The sequence below is a fragment of the Gymnogyps californianus genome, chromosome Z (assembly GCF_018139145.2).
Source record: "Gymnogyps californianus isolate 813 chromosome Z, ASM1813914v2, whole genome shotgun sequence".
In the NCBI taxonomy this organism is placed as follows: Eukaryota; Metazoa; Chordata; class Aves; order Accipitriformes; family Cathartidae; genus Gymnogyps; species Gymnogyps californianus.
In genome coordinates, this window is record NC_059500.1 from 16,779,523 (window position 1) to 16,794,060 (window position 14,538).

General features: G+C 43.9%; 1 protein-coding gene across 3 annotated transcripts; it reads right to left on the reverse strand.

Annotated features, from left to right (window-relative positions):
* Nucleotides 1–2,200: 2,200 nt before the first annotated feature.
* CDO1 (cysteine dioxygenase type 1) lies at nucleotides 2,201–12,647 on the reverse strand. 3 transcript variants are annotated; one of them, XM_050913004.1, is made up of 6 exons: nucleotides 12,429–12,647; nucleotides 9,963–10,040; nucleotides 7,822–7,979; nucleotides 5,148–5,317; nucleotides 3,533–3,545; nucleotides 2,201–2,961 (listed from the first exon to the last, which is right to left on the reverse strand). In XM_050913004.1, exons 1-6 carry the CDS (start codon nucleotides 12,608–12,610, stop codon nucleotides 2,897–2,899), a joined length of 666 nt encoding a protein of 221 aa, XP_050768961.1. In that variant the 5' UTR covers nucleotides 12,611–12,647; the 3' UTR covers nucleotides 2,201–2,896. The 3 variants fall into 3 exon arrangements, with proteins under 3 accessions (XP_050768961.1, XP_050768963.1, XP_050768962.1); XM_050913006.1 differs by lacking the exon at nucleotides 3,533–3,545 and having other exon boundaries at nucleotides 7,822–7,976; XM_050913005.1 differs by lacking the exon at nucleotides 3,533–3,545.
* Between the last annotated feature and the right edge of the window lie 1,891 nt (nucleotides 12,648–14,538).

Below are 14,538 nucleotides of genomic sequence, written 5' to 3' on the forward strand. Positions count from 1 at the left end.
CTGTAACCCAGGTAAACGTTAAACTCTCTTCAATTTACACTGACACTGCTCAATAGCACCTTCCCAGATGAAAGCATGTGAAACGCTAAACATCTGTTCATTGCCCAATGAAAGCTAATTGTCAACCTACGGCATATTGCTACCTCGTCAGCTGGCCAGTTAGCACTACTCCAAAGCTCAAGTAGTTTCATATGCTAGAAGGTTTAATACCTTGGCTGTTCAGCCATAATAATGTGCAAATACTATTTTGTTGTTACTAGTTTCTATGTTTTAAACCAGCACAGGTTATGTGAACATATTTGTGTAAGTGAAAAGGTGACTCTATTTCTCATTATATTGCTTGATATTTATTGATTAAATATTGCTTTCGGTAGGTACTAGCTTTATGCTTGTGCTGTACAGAGCACAAGATGCATAGCTAGTGCTTAGGAAGAAACAAAGGTGGCAGCTGTGGTATGTGTTCCAAGGACTCTGGACCCAATTAATAATTTCTCTTGAGGTTTCCTGTATTTGTGCCCTTTATGTTGGATAGGCTACCCCCTTATGTTTCTGATACGGTGAGCATAAGTACCTGGTAAGTACCTTGTTCTGAAACACTGAAATTCCTGTGTTATTCTATGCAATGTATGATACCATGTTTATCGTGGCTAAACAGTGTTTGGGACAACTTGAGTAGATAGTTGTTATCTTTTCTGCTTATACTTCCTCTGCCTCACTTGCTAGGCATGTGTGTGGCTAGCTGGAGTACTGCGTAAGCTTCTGTATCAATGGATCTTGGTACAGCTAGCTGCTGTCATTGCTGCTGTGCTTCTTGGCTGTCTCTCTGATCTTTCCAGTTCCCCTGACCTGACTGAACCTGTGATCTACAAGCTATTTGGTTTGTTCTTTAATTTTACCTAGTAAGCAAAAGCGTGATGAATACGCTATATTTGAAGTTAGTTAAGTGAAACTGCTCATTTCCTGTGAGAAGGTGGAGGAGGACAACAGGCAATGGGTGCAAACTGAAATACAAGACATTTTGTCTAAACGTAAGGCTTTTTTACTGTGAGGGTGGTCAAACACTGGAAGAGTTTGCCCAGAGAGGCTGTGGTGCCTCCATCCTTGGAGATACTCAAAATCCAACTGGACATAGTCGTGAGCTACCTGCTCTAGGTGACCCTGCATGAGCAGGGTGGCTGGACTGCCAGCCTCAGCTCATATCTGGTGCTGTGACACTCACAACAACTTGAGCCATGCCAAATTAAGATGCTCAAGCCCAACACCTGGCTTGACAAGATTTTTCACAGTAAATGAGAACGAAACATGCTAAACGCTGGGGTATGCTGGAGCCCAGAAAAAGCACAGGGGATTCTTTACGCCTGCAGTGTCATTGCTCCTAATGCTTCTTCCAGTTTTGGGCTGCATGTTCCCTTGACCCCTCTTTGGCACAGCCTCCAGGTCCACCTCATGCAGAAAATCCCCACTCACTGCTGATGCTTATCCCCATTCTTTTGCCTTTAGGCCTGCTTTATCTTTTCATTTTTCTTCTTCTCCTTCCATGCCCCCTTTCTTCCCCCGGCTCCCCCCCACCAAAAAAAAAAAAAAAAAGAATATTGCAAAGCACCTACTGCTTTTGCACTGGCCTTCAAGGAGTAATTGCAGCCCAAGGGCATAGGTTGGTTTAAAAACTGTTACACTGCTCAAACATTTTTTGAAAATTTGACACAGCCTCCCTGGAAACAGGGTCTCATAAAGTATTTTCTAGGCTCGTCAACATGGAGGGAAATATGTGACTCACCTAAAAAGGATACTGTTAAACTGCTGCCTGCTGTCACCTACGACGCTAGGAGACTTGCTACACATTCTCAACTTGTCTTATGCTACTAGCTGCATTAAATGAATGGGACAGCCTCAGTGCAGGCAGCTTTGCTGGTTGTGATATGTTTAATTAGAGTCAACTTTTTTCAGGATGGTTCTTTCCTTGTAACTAAATCTGGAGGATAAAACTAAGCATCAGTGAACTCAATGGCAGAACTCCCACCAACTTAATTGGGGTCAGGATTCTTTGCATGTTTGAAATACTTTCAACTTTTTAAAGCCTTTTCTAATAGTGTATTACTTGGAAAAGACTTAGATATTCATAAGGAATGTGGATTTTTTTAAAGTGTGATGAATATTTTAGTTACCAGGAGAAAAAGGCTGAAAACTTTAAAATCTGTGCCCAAATCCAGTTTTATTTCAGTTACCTTCTTCAGTAGCTATACAGAATACTTTGGAAACTGGACATTAGCTGAATTAAGTATGATTAGTCTTATTAAAAACCCAAATCTCTGCCCAATCAGTTTTGAAAATCATTGTGCATGAAGCATTTTGCTGCTCCTATTTAAAATGAGAACTGACAAATGAAATTGTAAAAAACAAAAAGTAAAAAATGCACAAAACTATCAAAATGGCCTAGAGCATTAACACCTAAAAGACTTAATTAAAAAAAAAAAAAAAAAAGCTGCTGTTAGTTGTATCTAGTGTACTACCCATAGGTACAAGTGACTGGAAGCTTAGAAGTATATATATTTATTAATTACATTGAGAGCAAACATACACGTAGGCCTATTAAATAGTGTCAGATGATGTTTAAAAACCCTATTTCTGATATTCTCAGTGTGATATCAGAAGTGGAATTAAAAGGAGGCTAGAATCAGAAAACAAATTACTTAATTCTGACAGGAGCCTAAGAAAAGGCATCTAACCTCTGAAGTAGTTTATGCCACTAGTTAGCTTAGTGTCCCATAATCGGCATTCGCTCGGGGTAACTGTGGGTGGCCTGGAAGCTGCCCTAGTGTACTCCTATGTACAAGGTATAGAAATATAGCTGGCTGTCGGCCTTAGCCATGCAAGTCTTCTGTCCCCAGTTAAACATTCAGCAGGTCTTATGCAAACACGTGCTGGTGCTTCTCAGTTGTTCTCCTGCGGCACTGCTGTCGCCTAAAAGGAAAGAGGAGAAGTTGCTGTTTTAAGGAAAGAGACAGTCACCGCTTACTTCATGTTCTCCGCATGGGCCTTTATTCCCAGAGTAGCTCAGCACCTTAAAATACTTAGTGCATTTATTTTCAGTACTCCTTGCCAGAGTTTTATAGAGGGCACCGTGCACCTGACAAAATCACCCTGTCCATTGGCTCTGTGTGACCACAAGCAAGCCCATGGCAGAAGGGACAGCTGAGGAGTGGTTCCTCCTTCAGGCTATCTTCTCTCCCCGATACTCTGCTCTACTTTGTTTTGACAGAAACTGCTTGAAAGTCCAGCTTGGAAGACAGGCTGCAAAGAGAAACCGGTTCCTCAGCAAACTTCCTGGCAGCAGGAACTGATGTACTGTGATGTGACACCCAAGACAAAATCAGTTTTCCCTCAGTGAACTTTCGCATCGGTATTCTCATGGGCAAGTCCTTGGACATACTACATACTATTTTAATTATTAGGCCTATATAACTTACTATGTATTTACTGGAGAGTAAGTTAATTATGACTTCATCATGGCCAGAAGCCACTGGGGATTTACCTGTGTGTTTTACCTGCAGAAAAATTTAAGACAAAGAGGAAGCACTGAACGTGCTTTAGCTAGGCAGATCTTCTCACTCATAAGACACACAAGTATACTTTACTTTACTCTCTTGGTATTTTTAACTTATAGCTCTCTGTCTTCCTACGTCCTTTTGAGATCTGGTAAGCAGAAGAAAGTTTGATTTTCCAGTCAGCTTTCCAAAAACCCTCACTGAGACCAGAAGGTTTTTGTAGCGTGAAGTCATTTCAGGCAGCTGGATGGCCCAGACTCACTACCATTTTCCCCCTTACTGGAATTCCATTTACAGGAATTCCTGAAAGGGACCCAACAATTAAGATTTACCTCTCTCCTGTAAGCCAGATGCAGTTTCCCACAAAAGGTACAAACACTGCCAGATGGCTACAGATCAAGAGTAGGAAAATAGTCCAAGTCAAAACATCTAGTCTCATTTGTTATCTTACATACTTCATATTCAATAAGCACTTAAAACAAAAAGAAAGCAAGCAAACACTGAATTCTTGCATGAATTTTGTTCAACATTTTTCCATGTTAATTCCCCTTTAAAATCTGAATTATAAGTTTGAGTTTACTTTCTCAAGGATCTTTCAAACTTGGGAAGGTCAAAGTTTGTGTTTCAGCTGTTTGGTAAAGTTGTAATCATGTAATGTGACAAGCTTCAAAGAAATAATTTATGTGGTACTTGTCAATTATATAAAACTTTAACTGGATCTTGCTAAGGGCTCACTCCAGGAAACTCCTGAGCACTGAATTTCTGGCTTCAGTGAAAGGTGAAAGTGTTCTGTATCTAACAAAACCAAACAGTCTTTGAACCTCTGTGGCTGAACATCAAGAATCTGTCTTTTCTCCCCGTATAAGTAGTTATGTTTCCCAATGCATGGAAGAGCGCTAAAAGGAACCCTGTTAAACTCTCCCAGATGTCCTAGCTTGGTCCCCCAAAGCTGATCTTAAGATTTCTTTTCTATCCAAATAAAACCTCATGCCATTGCTCAAGAATGCAGACAACAGCCAACCAGCCTACTCTCACTCTCAGAGCAAGTCCTTCTGTGTCAAAGTTTTGATTTTAAAGAATTAAATTAAATTTATTAAAGAATTCTTTGCTTTACAGTAAGCTACAAGGTTTAAAACAACTGACTTGAAATGTGATGCTTTTTGGCAGAACAGTTTAGCCAGGAAATGTTACACATGACCTAAGCTGGCCAAAACAATGTAGCTGCTTCACAGTTTTCCATTGACTAGGTTGCATTTACCATCATTTGCTGCCTGAAGACGCTTAGCTGGTAGCAAAATTCTCATTAATCCTCCTCTCTGCTCTGAACTGATCTCCTGCTGATGAAGGGGAGGCAAGCTACAAAGCAGGGAACTCCACACAAGGGAAGTGCAAATCGGCAAATTGAGTAGTATTTGGAAACAGGTTTTATGCTGGTCCTAAACAGGGATGCCCCTGGAAAGGCAGGGCTGCTGGACCTCCTGCCTCCTGGACCTGGGGCACTGGCACTCTGCCCTGCGCAGGCAAGAGGGCAGCCCCTTGCGCCTGTGTCCGCAGGGGCTCAGAGGCTGGGGCCGGGCGGGGAGCATGTTATCTCGTACTTACACAGAGAGTCCTTTCCCCAAACTGGCTGTAGAAGGTCATCTTGACTTTGTGCTTGTGTCCAGTCCTCTGATCAAAGGTGTTACAGCTGTCGAAGGGTGGGCTGTACAAATGCAGGCTGACGGCAGACTCTGTGTGGCTTATGTTCTCCACACGGTGCAGGCCAATGGAGTCTACACCAGCGAGGGCATGAAACGAGAGGTTGTGTTAGCAGAAAGATTTAATGAGATCTCCAATGCCTGGAAAAATTCTTTCTAAACCGAAACTCATGAGCAAGCCGGTTAGGCATGCCCGCACTTCTATGGGCAATAAGTACAGGGATTTTGACTGCTGTTCTCTAGCATAGATTCCTAAATACACTGATGATTCAAAATACATTATTGCCTTCCACACTTCATGTAACTTCTGGATTATCTGCTACAGGATAAAGGCCAATAGAAATCCAGAGAAACTTAAGGAAAGCCATGCTGTCAGTAATTTTCTAGCTATCATTCCCAAAGGACTTCAAGGCTATTTACTTTCCTAGAAGATGCCGTTGTTATAGATGCTGCAGAAGCAGGAAGGTTTGTATTTCTAAAAATTATCAAGACATTTTACAGGGAAAAAGTTTTTGTACTGCTAATTCTTAGCCCGGTAACAAGGATATCAGTCACATTAAAAGTCAGCTATGCGTATTTGGGGCATGGACTTATGGACAGAGATATAGTTGTCTTCCACTGCAGGCATCTGTTTCCTAATTAATCCTTCCAGTTTATTAGTTTGCAGAACAAGCTTTGCATTTGTCTGCTCTTTTGAGTAAGGTGACAAATTGGTAGCAACTGGCATACTTCCAGCCTTAACTGAATAGTAAGCATAACTGAACATGTAATAAAACAAAACACTGTCTGTTGTGTGGTTACTAATGAAGTAATGACACTTTCTGTGATGGTAGAGTAGAAATCAAGCTATTACGTAAAAATGTAAGGTATGAAGAACCACATCCATGAAACAAACTATTTCCATTCTACACTAAAGTGGAGTTTTTGAGTTACTTAAAAGAGACCTTGAATTTAAATTTATGACCCTGCTGTAAAAACAACTCAGGCCTTTGTACTTGAATTAATGTTATATAATGCCTAGACCTGTATTGTGCAACTAGGCATGACACTTTGAGAATCATGAGTACACTCTTAACTGATACATTTGAAGTGTAAGCCCTAAGTGTCATTAACATCGTTTATCTAAATATAGGACATAGGGGAAAAAAGTCCTAAATCTGTGCTCATCTAATGGGACACTCGAATAAACACTGTTTAGTGGGTTCTAACCTTAAAAATAAAGTACAAGAGAAACCAAGAAGTGCGCAATAGAAACATGAAGGTCACTCACTATTGAAGTAGTTAGGGCAATCAACACACTGTCAGTGTTTTTCTTCTCCTTGTTTCACCTGTTTCTTTTAAACCAGAACATCTGTTATGAAACATGGCAGAGATCCAAACTGCCTCAGAGCCAAATTTGTTTAAAACAACCAAGGAAGCTTTGGATCAGATGCACACAGGGTGCAATTGCTTGCATCGGAAAGAACCGCATAGGTAGGAAAACCTGACTGAGTCTGAGAACCCCTGTCCCTGGCATGGGAGCACCACCAGACGTGTCAAACTCCTTCTTGCATTTCCTGTCCTATGGATTTTGTGTTTTCACTTAACGTGGCATACCTTCAACAGAGGGCTGCAGAGCACTAGTCTTTCTTCCCCAATGCCCTCACCCTGGCTTGGTCTATGACCCAACATGAGGCTCCCTCCAACTGGGGAGTTCCCAAGCTCAGCCCCACAAGGTGTATGCTCCAGTTTTTAACTCATCACATAAAAGCCAGATGGCCTCCTTCTCTGATGCTTTGCCTTTGTTCTGCTGAACTCATTGCTGTTCAGCATGATGCGCAATGTCTTTCGTAGCATCAGAATACGTTACACCCAGCTGGGCACTCTAGGATGGCCTCCAGCGTAGCACAGGGTGGTGATAGTTACAGATACGTGTAATGGCATGGATTTAGGTACCTAAGGAGCCTTACTGGTGGAGACTTAGTCGTCTCTCAGCATCTGTGGAATCAGGCAAGTTTTTTGTAGATTGGGTAGACTTAAGCATTTCAATTCTGCTGACGCTGCACTTCAGCATTACAGTCTTTTGTTGATTTGGACAAGTATCACTGAGGATCGAGGCCTCTGCTCCTGGCTGGTAAATTTATTCCATAGACAGCTTTTACATTTTTGACCTAGGATTTCCATGACTGACCAAAAGGATTATTTCTTTGAAAAAAATCAAGGTGATTAAGCTATCTAAACTTTGGTTCCCTTATTTCGCACAAAATACTATTCAAGGTCTACGTTTACAAGCAATTTCAGATAGTCATTAGGGACACAGTACTGAACGCTGCTTGGTCCAGAGGAGATACCTGGCATATTTAAGTATCAAGCAATTGCTGCAATGTCTTAAGAGTGAGTTAAAAGGACATGTTTTTGTTGTTTGTTTTACTGAATCTAAATTCAGGTTTGTGCAGAATCTAGAGAGCCATGTTCTTAACCTGTGCATAAAGCCATTAGTATTATACTATTAAAGGTAGGAGACCAGAGAGCAGATGAACTCTTCTGTTAGGAATAAGACTCATGGATGGGTAGTCGTCAAAACAAGCTTAATAGCTTACCATTAATGTAGGCACATTGATTTTCCCTCAAAACTCGTTCTGATTTCTTAGTCATTTCACCATTCCCTTTTTTCTCAGGCCATTCAAACAGAGTCTCCTTTAGATTTCCCTGGAGGATCTTCATAAAGCAGTGTGAGTCAGTGTGATCATGGATGCTGCTATATATGTAAAAAGAATAACCAAACTCAGTGTGATATACATATTTAATTTCAGTACAGCAAACAGGACAGATGGCATAGCATATTGTATCTGGACATAGCCCTAGAATGAAATGCCATTGCAGATGGGTCATGCACAAAAGTCTTAGGAAAAAACCATTCACAGTGACTAAGGTATGCCTACTTACAACTGCTGCTTTAGAAATGTATTGAGATAAGCTCACATAGAGCAGGACTTGGAGAAGAGTCAGATATTGATCAACCTATGGCTTTGCCACAGAGAAATATAAAGGAAGCCTGGAGGAGGGATGAGGACAGAAAAATTCTTCAGAACACAAAAACCTCTTGCGGGCCAAGAAACAAAACGACGCTTTCCACAGTGACCCCAGGCAGAAGCTGGTATAAACTTGCAAGTATACCTGATATTTGCAGATCCACCATGCTCGCTCCCGAAACACGGGAGAAATGAGATACTTCTGCTTAATTTCTATGGTCTCTTTACTGCTGGGCTGCACAGGCATTTGTTGAAGAAAAAATGCTGTATCTCTCACTCTGATAGTACTAAGTACAACCAGCTACAGTAAGCTGTTAATTTCACTAATTTGGCAAAACGTGAACAAAACAGCAGGATCTGGTGTGATTTGTCTGCTTGCTTGATCTGTCTCCTTGCTCCGAAGTATGTTTTAATTGCTACATTTGGAGACATATGGGCTAGATATGTAGTTTGGTTGTGGTTTTATTTTTTTTAAATAGAGGACTAACTGTTATAGAAGTCAATGGGATTAGGACAAAGGGAGAGCTCTCCAGTCATCAGGGTCGAGGGAGAAGGGGGTATTTGACCCTCCCAGAAGTACAGTGCTAATGAGTTTCAATCAAAAACTTGGTACTTGTACGTTACTGTTTTCAGTAAACAAATGTCAGGGTTTCTTACAAACTGAGATGCCAAGAGAGTAGAGCTCGCTTCAGGCACAGAAAAGTTCACAAATGCCACGTTGTCACGCTCCTTCCACAAGCCATGAGAACAATCTGATCCTCCTCATGTAGGAAGAAAAACCAACTTGTGGTCTCAGTCTAGCTCTAGCAAATGCTCATCCAGCTTAAACACAGTTTGACATAAATTACAGGCTTTGTGGAAGCTTGTTTCCTATATCCTTCTGAGTATAACGTCATGGCATCCCCTAGAGAATACTGTAAATGTTCAATTGCACGCTCAATTAAAACAAACAAAAAACTGCTCCAACATCTCCTTAGGTTTTCTATTTATATAGGAGAATAATCAGTCAAAATCTGCAAGTTTTGTTATTCCATATTTTGTTTTAGCCAACATTTTGTGAAAGACCCTCCAAGGGACAGATCCTGCCCTCACATTTGTAGGACTACACAACCCAGTGTACAGTCTGTGTACACAACTCAGGAGGTCACACCAGCAGTGTGGTCTGTTTTGAGGGAGGAGATGGGATGTGTGAACCTAAAGAAAGCCAAGTACTCCTGGAAAGGGGCTCCCTCCGCACAGCCTGCAGTCCTAACCCAAACCTACTTTTCTCATCTTGTCACAAAGGCGGGATTTAAACACCATGAGAGAACAAAGGCTATTTAAACTGCACCAAGTCCTGCTTCTGCAACCAAGTGTTGTATGGGTCTGTGGTATGGGACAGGTTGAACAGGGTCTGTTCAACCTGTCCTGCCCACAGGACCTGCTGTATCTCCGGGACTAAAAACTTCCTCTGAGAGAAGGGAAGCTTAGATTTGGTAGAAAACCAGCATTTTTAAAAGAGTGCTCTAAAAATGTCCATGAGGTACAAACTTGCAAAAGGTACAGCAAATATTCAGGACTGCTATACCAACAGGAGCTCTGCACTGCTGAGTTTCCAGACACTTTCTGATAGCTCACACAGGGCTGATTATTTTTCTCTTTTTGTACGACAGTGAAAGATACGGTGGCTTTATGTCTGTTTGCTAAAACCATAGTCTTTCGATACGAACCTGCCATGACCTTCACCCCAGCACAAGATCATCAAGTTGAACTTTCCATTTCCACTGTCCACAAGATTTCTTGTATACCTGAAATACAAAGTGTTTGCTTTTTACTGTACTGATATACCCATAAAAGACAAAATTATACAAACATGTTTATGGAGGAAAGTTGTGACATATAGAAATCCTTTTTCTTCTTTTTCTTGAGAGCCAAGTTTTACTTGGAAAAAAAAGAAATTGTATTTTTAAGCTTCTTTTTTTGTAAGAGTTCTTTTTCTGGGAAGAAAGAAAATGGCCATATTTAATATTTTATTATCCTATTGCTTTTGAATTACATAGATGATTGGAGTTTGGGAACTGTGAGTCTGAGACTAGAGTAGCAGACAGGATCAAATCAAAATAGTTATTGAATGAAGTCACTTCAGCAGCTGGCTTATAATTAGAAACAGAGGACTGCAATGAAACAAGAAAAATACATGGTTACATTCTTCTGCAGATCCTTTTCAGCTATTCTTGGCTTTCCCTCTGTTACGCAGCACTCATTTGTACAAAGCCAAAAAAACAAAGAAAGAAGATGTCAGGCTTTCCGTACATAGTCCTTCTACTCTCTTCCTGAAAGTTCTGTGTCTTGTACTGTAGCATTTGTGTGTGGATAAAACACCTGTGAGGTTACTTCTGCCAGCATCTACTTCTAAACAAAGTTTATCGGAGCAAAATTTCTTAAAAAGATCTTTCACGTGCTAACCTATACGTGGCACAGAATAAGCTTGCTTCTTAAGGGTTTTTATTGATACGTGTGTTCTAGAGCGTGGTTTGCTCTCAGGGCTTGAAAACATCTTTAACAGCAACATCTTATGTTTGTTTCCTTGTACTCTCCTGCAAGCCTCCCCCGAGCTGGCGCTCACCTCGTTCTATTGAGAAGTTCACTAGAGAAGAGACTGGGATTTTGCTCTATACATTACTTTCCATAATGGGGCTTTTCTGACTCGGGGCTGGTGCTTCTAGCTGTTATGGTACAAGCAACCCAGTGGGACCTTCTGATTTCATTTTAGCTTTAGTCATCACTATTCGCACTTTACTTTGCCAAGTAAAGCAAATATTTATGCCCATGACAGGACGCCTCACTCTCGCCTAAAAGGTGCAAGCAGGGCACACAGAAAGTGCACTGATGCCAACTGACTTTTGAAATTAGTTTCTCCATAAGACCACTCTACTTTACTCAAGACAGGATGCTCATAACGAATTACTTTCAAAGCATAACATGTATATCTATATGCTGCCTCTCACTGCATCCACAATTTGTGCGTGTATTAGGTAGACATATTTTTACTATGTCAGAACATAAGCAATCAATGCTGGCATTTGACTGAACTTTTCAAGTGCTGTTATTTCTGTACATCAGGTCTGGCTGGCCAAAAAAAAAGGCTGCCATGCATACTTCTAATGTTAGCACACTTTGTTTTTCCGATTCTTAGTTCCCTGTGTTCTGTTACAAATTTCATGATTTGTTCTGAATGGAGGACAGTCAACGTGAGGTGAAAGGAGGCTAAAAAAAGTCAAGCCAGAATGCTGCTTTCATGATAGCAAGGTTAAAAGGAAAAGTTTTGGGGTTGGAGAGGTTTTTTTGTTGTTTTTTAAAGGAAGTGCTCAAATGAAATGTATTTATATTGAAATTTAAGACGGGGAAGCCACCAAGGGCAGGAATAAATCACTTGTTAGCAAAGTAGGAGCGACTCAAAACCCTAACAGGTATTTTCCTTACTCCTGGCAACCAGCAAAAAGCCTCGACCTGCGCTGCCCTGGAGGAGGAAGGGACTGCAGCGTGGGGGGCAGACGGCCCCCGACCCACCGGTAAAGCCGAGAATACACGCACCGGCTGCTCTACAGACACCCGCTTCGGAGCGCTCTGCTTCCCCACCCCACCGTGCTGCGCAGCCCCCGCGCAACGGTTTCTGCTGCCGACATGCTTCTTTTGGGCTTTTTTTTTTTTGTTAAATTATTATTTTTACCCCCAACTTTTTTTTTTTTAATTTTTTTTTTTTTTTTTTTTTTGTTGCTTCAGCACGTTTCTGTCTCCTCCGCCGACCGGAGCGGCACCACGTCCTGGTGGTCCCCCCGGCCGCGGTCCTGCGGGCCGGGGGACCACCGATGCCGGGTGCGGGGCAGCCGCCCGCCCGTGCCCGCCGGTGCCGCCATTGGCCGCCGCCGCCCCGCCCGCTACCCGCCCCCGCCCAGCCCCGCCGCGGGGTACGGCGCAGCGGCGCGGTCCCCCCCCCTCTCCCCCCCCCCCCCCCCGGGGGCCTTTGCCCTTCGCCCCCTTCGGCGCGCTACCGGAGGGGGCTGTTGGCTGGGTCGGGTCGGAGCAAGGGGGGGGGGGGGCGTCCGCCCTGCGTCCCGGCGGTCCCCGCTCCCCGTCCGGTGGAGAGCGGTGAGGGGCGCGGCGCCGGGGTCTCCCTGCTCCGGGGTGTTTTGTACCTGTACTGATCGAATTTGGCGTATTGCAGCCACTCCTCGGGGTTGCTCTCGTACGACTCCATCAGCGCCTGCACTTCCTCCACGCTGACTTTGTCCTCGGCGAATATCCGATGGAGGATGCGGACCAGCTCCTCCAGGCTCCGCGCCTTCCACGTCTCCGTCTGCAGCGGCTGCTCCATCATCGCCGGTTGCTCCGTCGCCTCCAGCCGCTACCCACGGCCGGCCCCCGCCGCCTCCCTTTATGCGCCGGGAGGCACGGCGGGAGCCTACCACCGCCCCGGCGGGCGGAGGGGCCGGGCGGCGGCGGCGGCGGCGGGCGGGCCCGCGGCCAGCCGTGCCCGTCCCCGGGAGCGGGGCCACCGACCCCGGCGGGCGGGGGCAGCCGGAGCCGGCTGCAAGGGCGCGCCTCGCACCGCCTGCTTCTGCCTCCCCTCCGGCCGCCGTCAGCCCATCCAGCGAGCCGGGGCGATGCAGGGCAGGTCTCGCTTTAACGCCTCGGGCAGGCAGGCGGGCAGGCAGGCAGGCAGGCAGGCGTTTGGCGCTCTGATATCCCTGGTGGGGGAATACGAAGAGAAGAAGTGGCTGTCGCTGTCGCTGTCGCTGCCGGGCGGAAAGCATCTCTGCCGGCAGCAGTCTCCGCGCAGCTCTCCCTCTCGCTGCCAGGCCGCTTTGTGTGCGCATCTTCATCCCCTTTGGACGAGGTCCGTGGCTTGCAAAGCGTGGCCCGCCGGTGCCTCCGTTACTTGTATCACAGAGGAAGAAGCTTCCAGGCAGATAAGCTGCAGCAAAGAAGTGTTAATTTGAGGCTGGCCTTACAAAATACATCTAGAAGCTCTATTTAAAAGCAAAGCAAAACACAGCGGTCACACAGAAAATTGCTGCTGGATGTTACATTAATTCAGCCTGCCTGTTCAAAGTGCTGTTCCTTGAAAACCGTGCACTCTACAGTCACATTTAGGGCTGCTGTGACCATTAGCACTCGGCGTGACACCTAGAAATGTAGTGAATGGGACAAAGGAGGCCAGGCTAAGATGACAGACCATCCGCGCACTCCTCAGTCTGTCAAACCTATATACTGGCTGCAGAGCAAGCAGATGCCATGCCAGCCGTCTTCATTTCCAATTCAGCTGTTAATAGGATGTTTATTAGTCATGAATTCTGGCAACAGAATTCACTATACGTCATAGAATTGTGCTTTAAAAAATCCATCTTTTCTTTCTAAAAAAAAAAAAAAAGACTTCAGCTATTTAGGTCTGCCTGATGATTGCGGGGCTGGAAGTAAGCAGATTGGTGTTGTGGTCTGCTCTAGCTCTGAGGCTTAAAGGTGCTCACAGTACTGGCAGCTTGCAATTTCCCTTAGAGACAGTTACATTGAGGGATTTCTAGTGTGCCTGCTTTCTCTTCGCTCTTCCTGACCTGTGCATCAAGTAGGTATGAGAAAAAGAAGCACCATTAATACAGTAGCTACAACTTGAGAGGCTGGATGAATTTCTGGCTCCGCTGCAGTTGGGAATACATTCCCATAGATTTAAATGGGGCTGGGATCTAGTGCATTGGAGTGAAATATGAACGAATGTACTGACTAGGTACATTGTCAGGCACCAGTCCAGAACCTCTCCTGGCACACAGAAAGCAGACCCAACCTTATCACTACTTTTTTAACAAGTTGTGTTTGTGTGTGCGTGTGTGTATGAGAGAGAACTGTGATGCTTTCAAGCAGACTTTTTAAGGTCTGAAAGAACCTAAGACCATCCCGAATCTCTGAAACACAACCAGGATACCCTGGCACTGATATCAACAGCCATTGTGTGGTTAAAGAAGAAAACATCCAGTCTTTCTGGGACAACCACAGGTAATGAACAAATACATCACCTCCCTTGGTAACTTGTTCAAACTCACAGTTAAGAATGAGTGCCTTATTTCTTAATGAAATTTGCCTCAGGTCCATTTTAGCTATTGGTTGGTGTCAAAAGATTGTATAGGCAAGCAGCACTTCTTTTCAGTACTTGCTTTAGTATTCCCATATGGGAACCATTAAAACTGCTGTAGGTTGCAAAGAGTTATAATTAGTGTGAAACACCCTATGCCAGTTATTTCAAAGGCAGAATTC